This window comes from Cricetulus griseus, chromosome 6 (genome assembly GCF_003668045.3).
Source record: "Cricetulus griseus strain 17A/GY chromosome 6, alternate assembly CriGri-PICRH-1.0, whole genome shotgun sequence".
Taxonomy (NCBI): domain Eukaryota; kingdom Metazoa; phylum Chordata; class Mammalia; order Rodentia; family Cricetidae; genus Cricetulus; species Cricetulus griseus.
Window position 1 is genome coordinate 57,814,566 of NC_048599.1, and position 19,994 is coordinate 57,834,559.

The following is a 19,994-nucleotide window of genomic DNA, read 5'->3' on the forward strand; positions in this document are numbered from 1 at the left end:
CAAAGTCTATAGCTTCAGGAAAGTCATAAACCTACTATGCTTGTTTTTTGGCTTCTGTAGTTCCTTTTCAGGCTATTTTTGCTGAGGTATGTCAACCCATGTGGTGGGTTTGTGTGTGTGTGTTGCGTGTGCGCACATGCGCACGTTCAAGCTTTTAAAAGCTCACCCTGAGAAAGGTTCAGGACTGCAGGACTGCACTTGGGTCCTGAACATCTGCTGGCTAATAAATACTTTCTATTGTGTCCAATGGCTGAGAGTGGGGGTAGGGTTGGGAGGGGGATAGTGGTGCACACCTATATTCCCAGCACTTGGGGAGGCAGAGACAGGTAGGTGGATCTCTGAATTCAAGGCCAGCCTGATCTACAGAGTGAGTTTTAGGACAGCCAGGGCTACACAGAGAAACCCTGTCTCAAAAAAAAAAAAAAAAAAAAAAATCACGCAACTGTCTACCCACTAAACAGCTGGACCCAGGCTAAAAAAGATTTAAAAGAGAGATGGTACCTAGCTCCAAATTTCAGTGTTTGATGGGGAACCACATGAGACCCTGTCAGGTCCAGCATCTTCCTGGATGCCCTTCATAATCACTACTGATGGAAGACAGAGTGTCAGGTAGATCAGTTGATCTGGGAACTAGTCGCTGCCATGTTTGGCTGCTGCCTGCAGACCCAACCTAGTCTCTGCCTCTTTCCCCTAATTCACCACAATTAGTCATACAAGCTTCTTTGGAAACACCAAGGGCTTTGGGGGGCTTGAGTTTGCTGTTCTCCCTACAGGACATATCTATCCTTACTCTACTCATCTTCCCAGGACTGCATCCGATGAGCTCTTTCAGCTTAACATCAACTGTTACCTGTCAGAAAAGCCTCTCTTGACCACACACAGAGGTTCAGTTGCCTACATCTTCCATCTTCCAAGGGCCTGTTCTTTTCTTTCTTCCCTCTCTCCCCACCCCAAAGTCAGGGTTCCTCTGTGTAGCTCTGGCTGTTGGCTTTCCTGTAACTCTCTGTGTAGACCAGGCCAGCTTCAAACTTACAGAGATCACCCTGCTTCTGCCTCCTGAGTGCTGGGACTGAAGGCGTGCCTGCCATGACTGCCCAGCTCCAGGGGTCTTTTCAGTAACTGTATCTAGCTACTTCTTTATAATCCTTTATCACAACAAGTAACTGTTTGTCTTATGACACTTCCACCAGATTTTAAGCTTGCCTGTGAGGGCATGTCACAACAGCTTATCAGCATGCATCCAATGTCCAGTACAGTAGCCAGCACATAGAAAGCAATCATTACACAGGCTGAGTGAGTTATTGAACACTAGGGGAACTTCCCACACCTCAGTTGGCCCTCCAATTCCCAGGGTCACAGAAGCTCACCTTGGACATAGGGCCCCATCTCGGGGTGCTCCCTGACCTTCAAACTATAGGACTTATTCTGACTGGATCGCTTCAAAAGATCTCTTACCCGTTCATTGTAGATTTCCAGGAAGCTAGAGACACAGAGAAAAAGCAAGACGGTTAGACTGTGAAGAAAGAAGGGAAAACACTTAGTTGAGAATCAAAAGGTCCCGGATTCCTGTTCTGGCTCTGATAACCTTAAGACCTAGGTCGAGCCAGGGTTCCCCTGTAAATATCTTTCTACAAGGTTTTGGCTACCACTATCTCCCCATTTCTAACATCAGTGCCAATTTGAGATTAGCTTTCAATAGGCTATTTTAATATAGTTGGAATGGCTTTCAAATGTGATTCTTCTATTTTATGGGTTTTGTTTGCTTTATATTTGTATGGTGGAGATGCACATGTGAGTGCTGGTGCCCTCAGAGGCCAGAATGAGTCAGATCCCCTGGACTAGATTTACAGGCAGTTATGAACCATCAGACATGAATGCTGGAAATCAAAGTTGGGTCCTCTGCAAAGCAGTATGCATTCATGGTGATCTAAATGACAGATGTCCCCCATAGTCTCAGGTATTCAAATACTTGGTTGTTGGAGGCACTATTTGGGGGAGATATAGGTTGTGGTAGTTTGAATTAGAATGGCCCCCATACACCATGGGCTCATATACTTGAATGCTTTGTCCTTGGTTGGCAGAAATGTTTTTGAAGGATTATGAGGTGGAGCCTTGTTGGAGGAAAAGTGTCAGTGGGGGCAGACAGTGATGTTTCAAAAACCCACACTAGCCATCCCCAGTTAGCTCTCTCTCTGCCTAATGCTTGTAGATCAAGATGTAAACTCTCAGGGTATTGCTCTTACCATGTTCTCTGCCATGGCCTCTAACCCTCTGGAACGTTAAATGCTTCCTTTTGTATGTTACTTTAGTTATGGTGTCTTATCAGAACAACTAAAAACTAAGACAGTGAGTGGTACAGCCTTGCTAGAAGAAGTATGTCACCGGGGGCAGGCTTTGAGATTAAAATCCTCCTGACATTTCCCATTAGTTCTCTTTGTGCCTCATGCTTATGATTCAAGATATGAGCTCTCAGCTTCCTGGTCCTGCTTTTCATTGTCTTGCAGTACCTACCACTATGGATTCTAACCCTGTGGAACCATAGGTCCAAATAAACTCTTTCTTACATAGGTTGCCTTGGTCTTGGTGCTTTATCACAACAGAAAAGTAACTAAGAGAGTACCTTTTTTTAGGTAATCTTTTTTACTTAATTAACATTATTTTCATTTTATATGCCAACTACAGTTTCCCCTCCCTCCTCTCCTCCTGTTCCCTTTCCCCCACACCTCCCATCTACCCACTTCCTCATTCACTCCTCTTCCCTCTCCATTCAGGCCTCCCATGAGCTTGAACAAAGCATGCCACATCGAGTTGAGGTAGGACAGACCTCTTCTTGTGTCAAGGCAACACAAGGTAATCAATCCAGCATGGGGAACAGGTTCCCAAACCCCAGCTAAGCATCAGGGACAGGTCCTGATCTCACTGCTAGGAAGCCTTACAAGCAGATCAAGCTACACAGTTGTTACATACATGCAGAGGGCCTAGGTCAGTCCCACGCAGGCTTCCTAACATTGGTCCAGAGTCCATGAGTTCCCATGAGCTCGGGTAAACTGTAAGTACTCTTTTTTCTTGTTGTTTTTTTTTGTTTTGTTTTTTTTTTTTTTGTTTTTTTTCAAGACAGGGTTTCTCTGTATTGCTTTGGAGCTTGTCCTGAAACTCGTTCTATAGACCAGGCTGGCCTTGAACTCACAGAGATCTGCCTGCCTCTGCCTTCCAAGTACTGGGATTAAATGTGTGTGCCACCAATGCCCAGCTCTGTAAGTACTCTTAACCACTGAGATATTTCTCCATTCCTTGTTTATTTTTTTTAAGATGGGGACTCGTGTAGCCTAGGCTTACCTCAAACTCACTAGGTAGCCAAGGCCTTAAACTCCTGATGCTCCTATCTTTATCTTCATTATCCTACTTGGATTTTTTTCTACTGTCCCATGAGGGATCTCAAGGGTCACTCCTGAGCAACAGGAGAAATTATTGAAGGTCCTGCCCTTGCTGTAAGCTGGACAACTCTGATCTGTTTTACTCATCGAGACTGTGATGTTATACTTTTTAGATATCTATTTCATTATTTTTTTAAATAGTTACTGTTGTGATCTTGCTTAAAGACTGGCACTATGGAACATGAACCAGGAGATACATTAACCATGGAGTTTATTAAAAGGGGGGGGAGTGAGAGAGAAAGCAAAGAGAGTAAGAGGAGAGAGAGGAAGGCAAGAGAGAGAAGTGAGCAAGAGAGAGGAGAAGAGAGGAGGGGAGGGGAGGAGGGGAAGGGAGGGCGTGCGTGAGAGTAAGAGAAGAGAGTGTAAGTGGGCAGGGGTCTGTCTTTTAAAGGGGTCCTCTACACCTGTGTGCAGACTTAGTTCCCATGGAACCCTGGGCTGACCAGGGTACTGCCTGAATGGATTCTGCCAGGTAACAGGGCCAGGCCTGCGTAATGCTTGAACCTTTCAGTTAAAATTCTTAGCTGAAACAAGTAATGATTATATATAACAGGAAGGGAAGGAGAGGAGGTGAGAAAGGAAGGACAATACAAGATTTAAAGAAAAACTAGAAAAGCTGGGCTGTGGTGGCACACCTTTCATCCCAGCACTCTGGAGACAGAAGCAGGCTGATTTCTGTGAGTTTGAGGCTATCCTGATCTGCAAAGCAAGTTCCAGGGCAGCCAAGGCTACATATAGAGATCATGTCTTGAAAAAAAGAAAAAAAAAACGAGTAATCATATATTAATGTTTTTCACTGAAGCTTGGTTAATTAAGATATATCTTGTTAGGCCATGGAGGTTCATGCCTACAACCATAACACTTGGGAAGGTCAAACATCAGGATTGAGAGTCTGAGGCTAGCCTGGATTACATAGCACGATGCTGTCCAACAAAATAAAACAAATCTTGGATCTAGCACTAGTCTGAGAAGTAGGTTTGAAATCTACAGTCCTATGGAACAAGCCAATAAGGGTTAGGAGGGGAAATCCCAAAAGCAAGAATGAAACTACAGGAAGTAAAGAAGGGGGAACTGTGGCCCTGGAGAAGAACCTGCTGGACTAGTCCAAGGAAAGAGAATTAAAGTTTCCACAAACCAAAGACCTAACTATGTTTCCCATTTCCCTGTACTGTTTGATGTATCCTATGTGGATTTTTCTCCATCCCTCTGATGACTCTAGGGAAAAAAAAAGCTGAAAATATGAAATCTGGAATAGAAATAGGACATTAGGGATCTGGAGCTTGAGTTCTTACCTTACTTTTATGCTACAGGAAGAAGGCAGTGAGGCATAGTCATCCTCCCTGATGAAGAGACCCTGCACAAAACCAGAGGGTCAGATTTCATTGAAGGGAATTGACATAGGAAACTTACTTTGGGAGTACATGATCAAAAGAGAGTCTATACCTCACATATCCGTGGGGTCAGCCCAGCAGAGGCCTGGATGACAGAGAAAGGAAAACATTACTGCTTACTCTGAGCAATGCCCACCAGCATTACCCCAAAACACCTGGATTCCTAAGCACAGAGGATGGGTATGTGGGCTCTTTGTGCTAGCTAGCCTCTATAGAAGGATTTAGAAGACTACAGGCTGGCACTATCAAGAGACACTGACATGGCAAAAAGAATGTACAGATAAGAGGCAGATTATCACCATAAGACAGATAAGAAAAGCTGGCAAACCTAGACATTTGATTTCCTGCAGTGACCTTTATCATTCTTGGATAAAGTCACACTACTAACGTGGTCCCTTCTAGATTCCTAGTCACAGGAGGACACATCTACACCCTCAGCAAAACTGCAAAAATCCAAAGAAGTGAATACTTCTCTATCTCATATCCAGAAGTTTAAGGGTTTATCCCCCTTTGCTTAATGGGCAAGTTCTTTTTTTTTTTTTTTTTAATTTCAAATATCTGAAACCACACTAACCATAGACTAAGGAAACAATGAGCTGTACCCAGAGAAGTGGGCTATCCTTTCAGATTGTTCCTATACAATGTTACTTGTCAACCACTGCCCAGGTCATTTCACTAGCATATTAAACTTAAAGAAAGGGCATTCTTTTTTTTTAACATTTATTTATTATGTATACAGTGTTCTGCCTGCAAGTATGCCTGCACAACAGAAGATGGCACCAGATCTCATTACAGATGGTTGTGAGTCACCATGTGGTTGTTGGGAATTGAACTGAGGACCTCTGGGCAGTGCACTTAATGGCTGAGCCATCAATCCAGCCCCAAGAAAGGGTATTCTCTAGGAATGCTATCCCCTTAATTTTATTTTTCATTGCTGTTTTGAGACAGAGTCTCAGTGTGCATCACTGGCTGGCTGGAACTCATAAAAAACTGTCTGCCTCTACCTCCCAAGGGCTGGGTCAAAGGCATTATTCCCTCAATTTTCTGTTATTAAAAACAATTTGCATTACACTCCACATATTTTTAAAGGCCCCCAGCCCAGCCATGTCTCTTGCTTTCTTCTAACACACATAGCTTTTGAAGCTGGACACAGCATTCTTATCTCTATACAGCACTGAGATTCAGTCCAGGTTTATCCTCAATAAAAGTGTGAAGTTTTAGGTTATATCTAGTAAGACCAACAAGGACTCTTGGTCAAAGGGAATCATGAAATTCTAGTTTTTCAGTTTCACAGCGACTAATTATACAAACTCTATCATTCAGTTAAAATAGTGAAATGCCATTGTTAGATATAGAAGAGGGTCATTAATCTTGTTAATGTTGATTATGGAGGTCATGATCCATATCACAGTGGTAAGGTCAACATAAGATTCAGGTTTGTGGCATTAGGAAGACAGTTCACGTCAGTGCTAATACTCACTGGAGTCCCCAGCATAGTGTATGTCTTCCCAGAGCCTGTCTGCCCATAGGCAAAGAGGCATATGTTGTAGCCTTTGGCAGCTCCAGACAGTACTTCAGTCCCCAAGTCCTGGAATACCTGTAATAACAAAAGTAGAAAGCTTATCATTGGTCCATCTTCCCATAGCACATTTAAAAATATTTTAAATTTTAAAAAAGAAAATAATGGTACTAGAGCACTGGCTACTCTTCCAGAGGACCTGGCACCCACATGGCAGCTCACACCTGATTTAATCATTCATAAGAATCAGTTCAGCTTCAGAAAAAAAAAAAGATTTTAAGGGAAAATTCAGTAAGTCAATTGCTTAAATAATTTTGGGTACCTACTGTATCCTAGACTAGATTTTTTTTTAAAGTACATTTCCTAGTCCTTTTAAAAAGAATTTATTCTTCATTATCTGTGTGTTTGTGCATGTAATGTGTGGAGTATGTGCACACATGTGTGAGTGCCTTGTGATGCCAGTAAAGGGCGACAGATCCCATGGAACATAAGCTACAGGCAGTTGTGAGCTACTTGGCGTGGGTACTAGGAACCAAATTCAGGTCATCTGAAAGAGCACAAGTAATCTTAGATGGCTGAGCAGTATCTCAGCACCAGTGTCTATAAAGAATCTAAAGCAGGACAAAGATAAGAAGGGAAAAACATAGTCTTCCTGGAACACACATTACTATGGCTAATGGGGTGGTTATAGTGAAACACTGCTCAAGAAGGTAAGTTCAAGGTCTGAAGACCACACAGGACCAGTTTAGCTCAGAGGTTAGAGAAAGTTGTCACTGATGGTCATCCCTTCTGACTGCCCCTGATAGATGGCAGATTCTGCTGGACAATCACTTCATTTGTGGTCAGGTTTTATGACTAATTTAGAAACCACCAGTAATCCTCATATGGAAACTGGACTTTAAGTTTCTAGATTTCCTGAAATTTCAACTGAACTCTGCTAGGCAGCATCTGAACACTTTGGACCACTGATGTTGGTCTTGGTGGGAGGCAGAACCCATCCCTCTACCTCAGAACCCTCTTCACTTGCTGGCAGCTGGAACAATGATACATGAAAGAAGGCTGCCAGCCAGGTAGACAATCCATTTGACTTTCCAAAGAAAGATGCAAAATCAGAGCAGCAGTCGACAAATTCTCCAGGAGTACCAAACACAGTGGCAGAAGTGTCAACCATGGTGCTCATGCCAACCTATTCTGTGTGGCACCACCTGTGATTCCTGCTGCCTAGGGGGTCCCGATCATCTTTTCAACTTCCCTTTCAAGTATGTGAATCATCTGGTTACAATTCCAAATTGTAGTGTACGTCTTGTCTTGTACTTCAAAGCTGGGTGATCCTCGGCAAGTCACTTGTATTTTGTAAGCTCTGGTTTCTCTAGCTGTAAGATGGATATCATACAGACTGCTTAGAGACTGATGTCACACATGAAACAGGGCAACCAGGTAAAGACAGGATCTAAGACTACATTGTTCTGTATTCTAGAAGCTGCATTTCTGCTTGTTGGCAGTGAGCTGTTTGTTTCTGTTTGCTTTTTAATACTTCCATCATCCAGGCAAAAGGCCAAAAGAACCCAGGGTGTATCAAAAGACTTAAGCTCTGCTCAAGAGAAAACCTTCCCATGATCTCTCTTGTAGCTCTCTCTAGTCACACTAACTCCATGTTGACAAAGTTAAAATTGGGTGAGATCCTGCTTGCCTCCCAAAGACTGACCAGGTGAAATTCCTTGAGTTTTGAGGAAGCAGTATATTTTGTTGCATTAGACTAGAAGAGTTGACCACCATCCTCTATTTGAAATATCCTCCACAGAATTCAAACTTCCTGGGGCAGGACATGGGAAAAGAGGTGGAGATAAAGAGCCACATCTAAATCTAAACTTATTTCTGCCCTGCTGCAGGAAAACTGTTCATACTACCACTCTACTGTGGCAATAACGTTTACCTTGCATCAGAGGGCAGTACTAGCTACTAGCTGACCAAAATTAGCCATAGAGATTTTGGAGGACTGAGGACATAGAGAGACATGGGCAATAGTAAGGAGGGGCTTAGAAAGATGCATGCTTTTTGGATTGAGGAAGGAGGCAGAGAGGAGGTCACTGGTTGCTTCTCTACTACTTCTCTGATCAATCAGGTTTTAACCCCAATTTGACGCCCCAGTTTTTATTAATAATAGAAAAATTTAGATAATCATTACACTACTCACATTTTATGATCAGCTGAGCAATGGCAGAAAAAAACAAAGAGTGTTACTTTGTCCATGTCCTTTTTTATATAGATTTTTAAAATTGATTTGTTTTTTACATTCCAATCCAGTTCCCTCTCCCTCCTCTCCTCCTGCTCCTCTCACTTCCCACCACCCCACCCCCCATCTGCTCCTCAGAGAGGGTAAGGCTTCCCCTAGGAAGTTTACTAAGTCTGCCTCATCATCTTGTTGAGGCCAGACCAAGGCACTTCCCCACCTGTCTCTAGGCTGAGCAAGGTATCTCTCCATATAGAATGGGCTTCACTAAGTCAATTTGTGTTAGATCTTGGACTCCCTGCCAGTGGCCTCATATATTGTCCCAGTCACACCATTGTCACCTATATTAAGGGAGTCTAGTCCAGTCTTATGCAAGTTCCTCATTTGTAAGACCTGATCTCTCACTAACTCGGGGCAGCTGATGCTATGGGTTTCCCCATCATGGTCTTGACTCCTTTGTTCATATTATTGATCCACCCTCACTTTGATTGTACTCCAGGAGCTCAACCCAATAGTTGTTGTGGATTTCTGCATCTGCTTCCATCTGTTTCTAGAAGAGGGTTCTAGCTTCTCTGGGCTTGTGGATTGTAGGCTGGCAATCTTTTGCTTTATGTCTGGTATCCACTTATAGTACATACTATATTTGTCTTTCTGGGTCTGGGTTACCTCACTCAGGATGGCCTTTTCTAGTTCTGTTCATTTGCCTGAAAATTTTGGGATGTCATTGTTTCTTACCTGAGTAGTACTCCATTGTGTAAATATATCACATTTTCTTTATCCATTCTTTGGTTGAAGGGCATCTAGGTTGTTTCCAGGTTCTGGATATTATGAATAATGCTGCTATGAACATAATTGAGCAAATGTCCTTGTGATGTGAATGTACCTCCTTCAAGTATATTCCCAACAGTGGTATTGCAGGGTGCTGAGGTAGGTTGATCCCTGATTTTCTGAGAAACCACAATACTGATTTCCACAGTGGCTGTACAAGTTTGCACTCCCACCAGCAATGGAGGAGTGTTCCCCTTTCTCCACATCCTCTCCAGCATAAGCTGTCATTGGTGTTTTTGATCTTAGCCATTCTGGTGGGTATAAAATGGTATCTCAGTGTTGTTTTGATTTGCATTTCCCTGTTGACTAAGAATTTTGAGATTTCCTTAGTGTCTCTCTGCCATTTGAGATTGTTCTGTTGAGAATTCTCTATATAGATCTGTATCCCATTTTTTAATTGGATTATTTGGTAGTTTGATTTCTAGGTTCTTGAGTTCTTTGTATATTTTGGAGATCAGCCCTCTCAGGAAGATGTGGGGTTAGTGAAGATCTTTTCTCATTCTGTAGGGAGCCATTTTGTCTTGTTGACAATGTTCTTTGCTTTACAGAAGCTTCTCAGTTTCAGGGGGTCCCATTTATTAATTGTTGCTCTCAGTGTCTGTGCTACTAGTGTTCTATTTAGGAAGTGGTCTCCTGTGCTCATGGTTCAAGGGTATTTCCCACTTTCTCTTCTCTGAGGTTCAGTGTGGATGGATTTAAATTGAGGTCTTTGATCCATTTGGACTTGAGTTTTGTGCATGGCAATAGATATGAGCTGGACTCAAAATCAGAGATCCTGCCTGCCTCTGCCTCCCGAGAGCTGAGACTAAAGGTGTGGACCACCATGCCTGGCTCAAACATGCATTTCTTAAATCCAACTAGAATCAACAACACCGATGACAATTTCCTAACAATGGTTCAAGATCCAAGCATAGGGGTGGCCTACATATTCCTAGAGGGACTTGTCACTTATAGGTTGCTTTGGATTTTTTGTATTCTGTTAGATATTATGTCCTCTAACTAAGTGGACTCATAGCAAAAGTAATTTAAAAAGTACATATGAACCTGGAGGTGTTGGTGTACGTCTTCAATTCCAGTACTTGGGAAGCAGAGGCAGGTGGATCTCTGTGAGGTTGAGGCCAGCCTGGTCTACAGAGTAAGTTCCAGGCCAGCCACAACTGTTATACAGAGAAACCCTGTCTGAAAAACAAAAACAAACAAAACCAAAACCAAAACCAAAAAAACATATGGTTCCTGGATAGTTTTATGTCATCTTAACACAAGCTGGAGTTATTTGGAAAGAGGGACTCTCAAATGAAAACAATGCCTCCTTAAGAGTTGACCATAGGGACATCTATAGTGCATTTTCTTAATTATTAATTGATGTGGGAAAGCCCAACACATTGTGGTGCCATCCCTGGGCTGGCTGTCCTTGGTGCCGCAAGAAAACAAACTGAGGAAGTTATGAGGAGCAAGCCAGTAAGCAGTCAGCACTCCTCCATGACTTCTGCATCAGCTCTTGCCTCCAGGTTCCTGCCCTGCTTGAGTTCCTGTTATGACTTCTCTCAGTGATGAACTTTTACCAGGAAGTGTAAGATGAAATAAGTCCTTTCCTCCCCAAGTTGATTTTTGTCAATGGTGTTTTATCAAAGCAATAGAAACTCTGAAACAATTCCAATTCAGAATGAGAAAGTCTTCAAAATAAGTATTAAATATTAATTTCAAATGTTGCTATCAGAAAATTTCTAGTAAAGAACTAACAGGGATGATGTCTCAAGTCTGAAAAGAGTCAGGTCTTAATAGGAGTTGTCTTTTTTTTTTTAATTAACTCTATTTGGTAACAAGAACCTTTAATCCAGACAATTACTGGCACTTACTTATATGATTTCCATGATGACATTAGATACTTAGAGAAATCTTAAGGGTTCCAGAACTGCACTTATACTGCCCATCACAGAGATGGCGAGATGAAGAGAACATAGGCACACACTGATGCACATTTCATGGTGGTATAGAAAAGCAGAGATCGGAGTCCCTTATTTGAAGAGAGAATATTCATGTAGGATCTGTAACTCAGTTGGGCCTTAGGGAGAAATGAACAACTAAACTTTTCCTCCAAACAGCTGCAATGAGAGTTAATAGGCAAAAACACATACTTTGAGATTTCTGTGTTTAAAAGCTGCCTCTCTGGCCAATTTCCTCATCTGTGAAATGAAGATAATATTCCCAGCTCAGGGAGTGAAGACAGGTTAGTGGTAGAGTACCTTGCCTATCAAACTCCAGAACTACAACAAATAAATAATAATCATGCCTAACACAGGGTTAACAGATACCATTTTCAGCCCTGGCCCAAGTACAGACCAAATGTCTCTGCTCCACTGGAGCAGATTTCTCCACAGTAAACAGGCATCAGCTGGTATCTGACTTTGGCAGATGAATAAAGATTTCCTGTCTGTTTGGTGTTCAGATCAGGCTATGCCCTACATTAAGTTACTCCATATTGTATAAATAAATGGATGTTTCTGGCTGAGCACTGCCCTAGGAGACTCTACAAGCAGCCTTTGACTCTTTCTGAGGGAGAAAGATAACAACCCTTGGGTGGAACCTGAAACTCTACCGTCTGTCAGCACCAGTTTGTCAGAACAGACTGATAAATGACTTATCCCTAGGATTACAAAGGGAGCCACCTAATGCATTATTCAGGAGAACTGAAACTGTGAGAGCACATGGGCATTTTAAAATCATATAAGGGAGCTGGGCATGGTGTCCCAAATCTTTAATCCAGCACTCAGGAGGCAGAAGCAGGTGGATTGCTAAGTGTGAGGCCAGCTGGCCTACAGAGCTAATTCCAGGACAGCCAGGGCTATATAGAGAAACCTTGTCTCAAAAAACCAAAACAACAACAAAAAATTATATAAGGGAACGTGAACCCAAGAACTTACTCTTAGATTTACCAAACCAAGAAAAGTATGATTTCCTTGCCTGTACCCTATAAAATGATGGACACCTAACACTATGACAGCATGGTCCCAAAACAACTTATCTTCTGATACCTAGTGTGTGTCATGGACTGAGAATCCCCAACTTGACTTGGTGTTCCACTGTAGGCACAGCCTACTCAATTGCTTGCTTGTTTGCCTGTGTTTGCCTATCTGGACCTGGACCTGGACCTGATGCCCCTTTGCCTGCTCTGTTTCCTGTTCTGGGCTTGTTTCCTTTCATCTCTTAGCTATAGTATTACTGGGACAATCAGACCTAAATGTGGTCTGAAGATCACAGGGCACTAATATAATCACTTCACTTCTCAATTTTGAAGGCTGCATTGTGGCTATATCACAGAATATCCTCTTACAGAAGAATGCATACTGTAGCATTAGGGGCAACTTTCAAATGATTCGGGGTGGGGGGGATCTTTAAATGTACTATCTTCTTTTTAAGTTGTAAATGCCTCAAAAGTTCTATTTTAATAACAGGGATGGAAGTATAGCTAAGAAGTAGGGTGCTTGCTTAGCATGTATAAGACACTGGATCCAATCTCCTAAAAAGGTATGAAGAAAGCAACCAGAAAGCACGCAGCACTTGGGTTAAGTCTGGGTCACATGGCCATCAGTGTTACCATTTTCTATTGACTTTCTAGTGCCAACCACACTACGGCTATGCTTCTTTTTTCCATCATTGGTAAAATAAGGATGAGAATAAAACCTCAAAGTTTACTTTCAGAATCAAATAAAGTCAATTATGAGGAAATAATGCATAAAACTGCTAATCAAGAAAAAGATATTCCACAATCTTATTGAGACAGATGAAAATGACAATGAGAAAATAAACATGTTACTGACATGTTAGATGACAAGGCAGTCACAGTTCAGCCAGAAAAACATCAATAGTATAAGACAATTAGACAGCACAGAAATGAAGAAATCACTGAAAGATAACCCTTCAATCACAGAAAAAACAAAAACTGAAATTGTGAATTACCCAAAATGCAATGAAAATAATAACCCATTCGTAAAATATGGCAAACACTGTGACCACAGTAAATTATGGGCTTGTATACTCTAATTACAGAGAAAAACCTAAATGTATTTTAACCTATAGTCTTCCTACAAAATTAAGGGAAATGGGGTAGAAGATAAATTGAACTTAATTAATAGACAAACTTTTACCTCCACACAAGGAATTTGTTTTTTTCACACAAGGAGACTTTTTGGAAAAAAAGAAAAATTTGATCTGTGCAACAACATAGATGAACCTTGAATATTAAGTGGAGAAAACAAATGTTTTTCTTTTTTTCTTTTTGAGATAGGGTCTTACTATGTAGCTCAGGCTAGTCTCAAATTCACAAGATCCTCCTACTCCTGTAACTCCAGTGCTGGGATTGAATGCATGCACCACCAGGCCCACAAAAACAAAACAAAACAAAACAAAAAAAAAACATTCTGTACAATTTGTGAGACTCAGTTCTTTTCTTCCCACCTCATCAGTCCTGCAGAATCAGAATCAGGTTGCCAAGCTTGGTGGCAAGTGCCTTTAAACTGCTGGGCCACCCTACCAGCCAGAAAAAAAAATTAAAATAAAAAAATCCCCTCTTAAAACAGTTTCACATTATACCAATTTTATATTAATAATATCTGGAAAACACAGAACTCTAGGAACAGAAAACAGACTAACCCTGCCAGGAGCTGAAGTGGGAAAATGGGAACACACAGGGACAGCACTAGAGAGTGACCTGAGGGGCTGGATTTATTTTTGTTTGATTCCTGTGGGAGTCATTTAAAAAGGCTATTTGTGGTAGATTGGTTGCCTAGCACACAAGAGACCTGGGTTCAAGTCCTAAGGCTAGGGGAAAAAAAAATCACTAAAACACACTCACACACACAAAAAACAAAACAACAAAAAAACCCTTAGGGGCTAGGAAGAGATGGCTCAGCAGTTACGAATGTGTACTGCTGGAGTAAGGGGAACACTCCTCATTGCTGGTAGGAGTACAAACTTGTATATTCACTTTGGAAATAAGAATGGTGGTTTCTCAGGAAAATGGGAATCCATGTACCTCAAAAGACCCAGCAATACCACTCTTGGGCATATACCCAAAGAATGCACACTCACACCACAAGGACATTTGCTCATCTATGAGCATTATTCATAGCAGCATTATTTGTAATAGCCAGAACCTGGAAACAACATAGATGCCCCTCAACCAAAGAACTGCTAAAGAAAATGTGGTACATTTATGCAATAGAGTATTACTCAGTGACAAAAAACAATGACATGCTAAAATTTGCAGGCAAATGGATGGACTAGAATACGCCATTCTGAGTGAGGTAACCCAGATCCAGAAAGACAAAAAAATACGTATTCACTCATAAGTGGATATTAGACATAAAGCAAAGGACAACCAGTCTACAGACCACAACTCCAGAGAACCTAGGTAACAAAGAGGACCCTAAGAGAGAGACACATACAGGATCTGCCTAGGAAGGGGAAAAAGACAAGATCTCCTGAGTAACTTGGAGGGAGGGAGGCAGGAGGGACAGTGGAAGGGGAGAGGGGAGAGTGGAGAGTAGGGGGAAATGTATAGCTCGATTTTAAAATATCTAGGTTGCTTCCAGTTTCTGACTATTACAAATAGTGTGCTATTTTTGTCAAATTCCATCTCAGCAGAATCACTGCCTCTCCCAGCTACATGGAAGCTGTATTAATCTTCCTCCTACATTAACTCAGTGAGTATCCTAGAAAGCACCTACCTGTCTTGTGCCAAAATGCCGAACTTCAAGAATAAGAGCTGAATGATGAAATGAGTGACAAAGGAATAATCCACTACTTCTAAGAAAAGTGTAAGACAAACGCCTTTTGCGCTCATTCTTCTTATTGCTTCTTCCACCCCTGAAGAACAGTTACTTAAGAGGCTGTGCATAAACTGAGATAATTTTAGGGCTCAATTCCACAGCTACCTAGATCAACTTCCCAGGGTTCTGCCTTTTACAGCTTCAAAATACATGCTGGGTGCAGTGACCTATGTCTTTAATCCCAGCTCTGAGGCAGGAGAGGCAAGTAGATCTCAATGAGTTCAAGGCCAGGCTAGTCTAGAAAGAACTACATTGTAAGACCCTACTCAAAAATAAAATCAATAAAAATCCAGACTGAGTGATGCCTGGACAAAAGGTCACTATTGGAGTTCAGGTTTTTATTGCATTCAGTCTTGAGGGAAGGGGAGATATAGACAGCCTATACTACCCTGCTTCATAGTTGAAAAATACAGTCCATTATTCTCTTCCTACAGAAACAACAGCGATTTCTATTACATTTAAACAACAGAACCAAGGGCCCTCCATGAAGCCCATACATGATATACTGAGGCCAGCCTCAGCCAGATGATTCATATGGTATACAATGAATACTTCTTGACATTGTTGGCACAATACTGACATCTACAAAGTTCACATTCAAAAACTGCACAACTGAGTTACAAGAAAACAACTCTCTCTCTCTCACACACACACATACACACCACACACACACACACACACACACACACACATCAAAGTATTTTAATTACATTGACAAGTTTGCATTGGGCTGCGTTCACAGCTATCATTGGCCCCATGTAGCCCACAGGCTTCTGGTTGAAAAAGGACAGAATGAAACTCAAGAGAGAACTCCCAAGTTAAATTAGTGAATCACATGATACTCTGTGAAGTCACTGATCTTTGTGGAAATCTAAGGAGCTGAGGTTAAATGTGTGTGTGTGTGTGTGTGTGTGTGTGTGTGTGTGTGTTTTACTTTCAAGTCTTAGGCAAGAATATCTCTCTCATTTTTGGAAAAGAATCTACAGATTTAGGTTTTTTGTTTGTTTGTTTGTTTGGTTTTTTGTTTTTTTGAGATAGGGTTTCTCTGTGTAGCTTTGGAGCCTATCCTGGCACTCACTCTGGAGACCAGGCCGGCCTTGAACTCACAGAGATCCACCTGCCTCTGCCTCCCGAGTGCTGGGATTAAAGGCATGTGCCACCAACGCCAGGCCAGATTTAGGTTCTATCTCATCACAAACAGAGCATTCATATTGTGAATCAGATTTTTTAAATGTTTCTATTAGCACATATTAATTATACATAATGTGTTTCATTATGAAATTTTCATGTGGGTACATATTTCAATTATATCTACACTGTTGATCTTTCTTGTCTTCTTCCCCTCACACTAACTCCCTTACGCTCCTTTTCCCTAAACTAGCTCCCCTTCTACTTTCATATGTCTTTCTTTTTTTGTGTATATTTTTCAAGGGTTTCCTGGAACGTGCACTTTATTGATGGCTATACCACTGAAGACAATGTCTCTGTCTCCCCTATCACTGTTAACTGCTTATAAATCCTCAAGTAAGGGTGGGGCCCCATGAGCCCATCCCACAACACAATTCTGGCTCAGTGTAATCCAGCTCCTGTGCAAGTAATTGCAGCTGCTATTAATTTAAGGGTGCAACAGCCATGTCCTGCCGGTATGTGGACATCCCACACCCCTCAGCTCTCTTCTCCAGCTCTTAGACTGCTTCTGCCCTATCTTCTATAATATGAACTAGATTTTTGACACTTTCTTCCCATCATTGAGAATAACAATTTACCACCTTTCTCTGGTTTTTTTGAAACAGGCTCTGGCTGTCCTGGAAACAACTCTGTAGAGCAGGCTGGTCTCAAACTCACAAAAGATCCACTTCTGCCTTGCAAATGCTGAGCTTAAAGGCATGTGCTGCCACACCTGGTATATTTCTCCCTTGAAATTTCAGTAAATAACTTGGTTAAAATGTGTGTTATTTTTCACATTGTGGGACTAAGGAAGACTGCTCAATGGATAGAGTGCTTTCCGTGCAAGTGTGGGGATCACAGTCTGTATCCCCAGCATCTCTGTCTTAAAAAAAAAAAAATGGTAGGAGCCAGCTGTAGTGGTACACACCTTTAATCCTAGCACCCTGGATGCAAAGGCAGATGGATCTCTGAGTTCAAGACCAGCCTAGTCAGTCTCGAACAGAGAGAGTTTCAGGATAGCCAGGGCTACACAGAGAAACTCTGTCTTGAAAAAAACACGGTGGGGGGGGGGAGAGAGAAAGGTGGGAGAAGAGGAAGAGATAGAGACAGAGATAGATAGAGATGGAGACAGAGACAGAGACAGAGATGGGGAGGGGAAGGGAGGCTGGGCGAGTATAGTAACCACTTGTAACCCCAGCATTTGAGAAGCAGAGGCAGGAGAATCCCTAGGGCAAAAGCCAGGTTGGTAGATTAGCTAGATTTGGTGAACCCTGGGTTCAGAAGAGACCCAACCTCAATAAAACAAAGTGGAGAACATTGAGGAAGGTATCCAAGTCAACTTCAGGCCTACGTGCACATCCAACACACATACAGACACACACAGAGACAAGCACAGAAGCAGGCCTGAGTACCCATACCTGCATACAAACATGCATACATGCATGCATATCACACAAAATATAGTATTTACCACATTGTGATTATCTGTCTCCCCTAAAAGAGAAACATCAAATGTGATGCTGATTTAAGGGAATGTTTGAGAAAAGAAGGTCAATCAAGCAAGGGCAAACAAAACAACGATAAAAACAAATTTTTCTTTCATTTCTGTAGATCTGCTCACAATTCTAAAAATGCAATTTTTACTAGAAGTTGAGATTATTTAAAGGTATATAAACTGAAAAACAGTTAGAACCTCTCCTAACTTCAAATCTTGGGAAAGAAGACTCCAGTCCCAAAATAATAGAGTACACAAAAAGCAGCAAGTAGCAGGAAAACATAGTTTAAAACTTGCCAAAAAGTTTCATAATAAATGATTTCTGACTTCAGTTCCCCCAACCTTCATGCTATGCAAGGCAAGACTCTGCCCATAAGCTATAGCCCTAGCATGGCCTGGCTTTAAAGTAACTCTGTTAGTGTCTTCTCCAGTTGCTGTGACAAAGCACCCTGACTGAAAACAAGTTAGGCTGGGTGTGGTGATGCACCCCTTTAGTTCTAGCACTGGGGATGCAGAGACAAGCAAACCTCTGTTGAGTTCAAACTGGTCTATACAGTGAGTTAAAGCTACCAAAGGCTACATACTGAGACCCTGTCTCAATCCAAAACAAAACAAAACAAAACAAAACAAAACAGCAACTTAGGAGAAAAAGGGTTTATTTTAGTTCACAGCTCTAGGAAACAGTCCATTACCACAGTGAGGTCAAGGAAATGGGAGCAGAGGCAGCTAGCCACAACCACAGTTAAAAGTAGAGAGAGAAGGAATGCATGTAAGGCTCACAGCTCAGCTTACTCTCCCCCTTTCATTTAGCCTATGCCATGAAATGTTGCCGTCCACATTCAGGAAGGGTCTTGTCAACTCAATTAAACCCAAATCACAGGCATATCCACAGGCAAACATAATCTAGACAGTTCTTCATTGACAGTGCCTTCCCAGGTGATTCTAGATTATGTCAAGCTGACAATCATAACTCCCCATCACACCCAGCTATGTTCTAGACACCACAGCACACTATCACTATGCTGACAAAGGTTCTGATGCTTTTGGTTTAGGGGACAAACACTAGATTAAGGTTGATACAGAATAAAGAAAAGAAAGGAAAAAGAAAAGACTGAACATCTTTTGCTGACACAAACTTTTTTTGAGACAGGTTTTCTCTTTGTAACAGAGCCTCTCTCTTTGTAGACCAGGCTGGCCTAGAACTCAAAAAGATCCTGTAGTGATATATTCACCCCCCCCACACACACACACCCTGCACTTGCAGCGCTGTCACAGGTGCAATGTGACCAAGAGCAGCCTGGGTGGATCCTTGGAGTGGGAACTTGCAGTAGTCATGTTTCTTGTGTAGGTGCCTTCTCCCCGAATAAAATTATATTAACCTATATTGAGCCTAGTCCAGTGAATCTTGATACACGCGTCCACAGAGATACACCTGCCTCTGCCTCCCGAATGCTGGGATTAAAGGTGTGAGCCACCACACCTGGCAACTAACACTCAAACATATTACTCATCTTTCCAAGGTCATATTAAAACATAACAATCAAAATAAGGTTAAAGAATATAATAACACAGAGTCAACAAAAAGATAAAACTGAATAATCTAAAATATTCAAGCTTAGAAAAATTGCAAATATATTTATTTGCGCTGTGTCAAATGCTGAGTGTCTGCAAGCCCAGAGGAGTAAAGTCCTCCATGCTGGGTGGGCTTTCAGCTGATGCAGCTGCCTTTGAGTCATCTGTAGTCCTGTAAGCAGCCCCAATAAACATACTAAGCTAGACTGGTAGAATCATTTCTTTATAAAAAATAATTTTGTTGCCAGGCAGTGGTAGCGCATGCCTTTAATCCCAGTACTTGGGAGGCAGAGACAGGAGGATCTCTGTGAGTTTGAGACCAGCCTGATCTACAAGAGCTAGTTCCAGGACAGCCTCCAAAGCCACAGAGAAACCCTGTCTCAAAACCCCACCACCACCACCAAAAAAGAAAGAAAGGAAGGAAGAAAGAGAGAAAGAAAATATCCACTACGCCCAAATCCCTCCTATTGTGTTCAAGACCTTTGAACACATGCCTTTTCCACCTTCATGTTCTATTATTATGCTGCTTT

At 41.8% G+C, this 19,994-nt stretch overlaps 1 protein-coding gene across 5 annotated transcripts in view; it reads right to left on the reverse strand.

The window, feature by feature from the left end:
* Stard9 (StAR related lipid transfer domain containing 9) overlaps nt 1-19,994 on the reverse strand; it is an 85,943-nt gene that overhangs the window by 50,714 nt on the left and 15,235 nt on the right. For all 5 annotated transcript variants that reach the window (XR_003486563.2, XM_035447129.1, XM_027422090.2 and 2 more), the window contains exons 4-7: nt 6,306-6,422; nt 4,878-4,910; nt 4,727-4,788; nt 1,368-1,480 (exon numbers count right to left, since the gene is read on the reverse strand). Coding sequence is in view for 4 of the 5 variants with exons in the window: in XM_035447129.1 (XP_035303020.1) it covers nt 1,368-1,480; nt 4,727-4,788; nt 4,878-4,910; nt 6,306-6,422 (325 nt within the window). In the remaining variant the exon portion in view is untranslated. The remainder of the gene's footprint in view (nt 1-1,367; nt 1,481-4,726; nt 4,789-4,877; nt 4,911-6,305; nt 6,423-19,994) is intronic.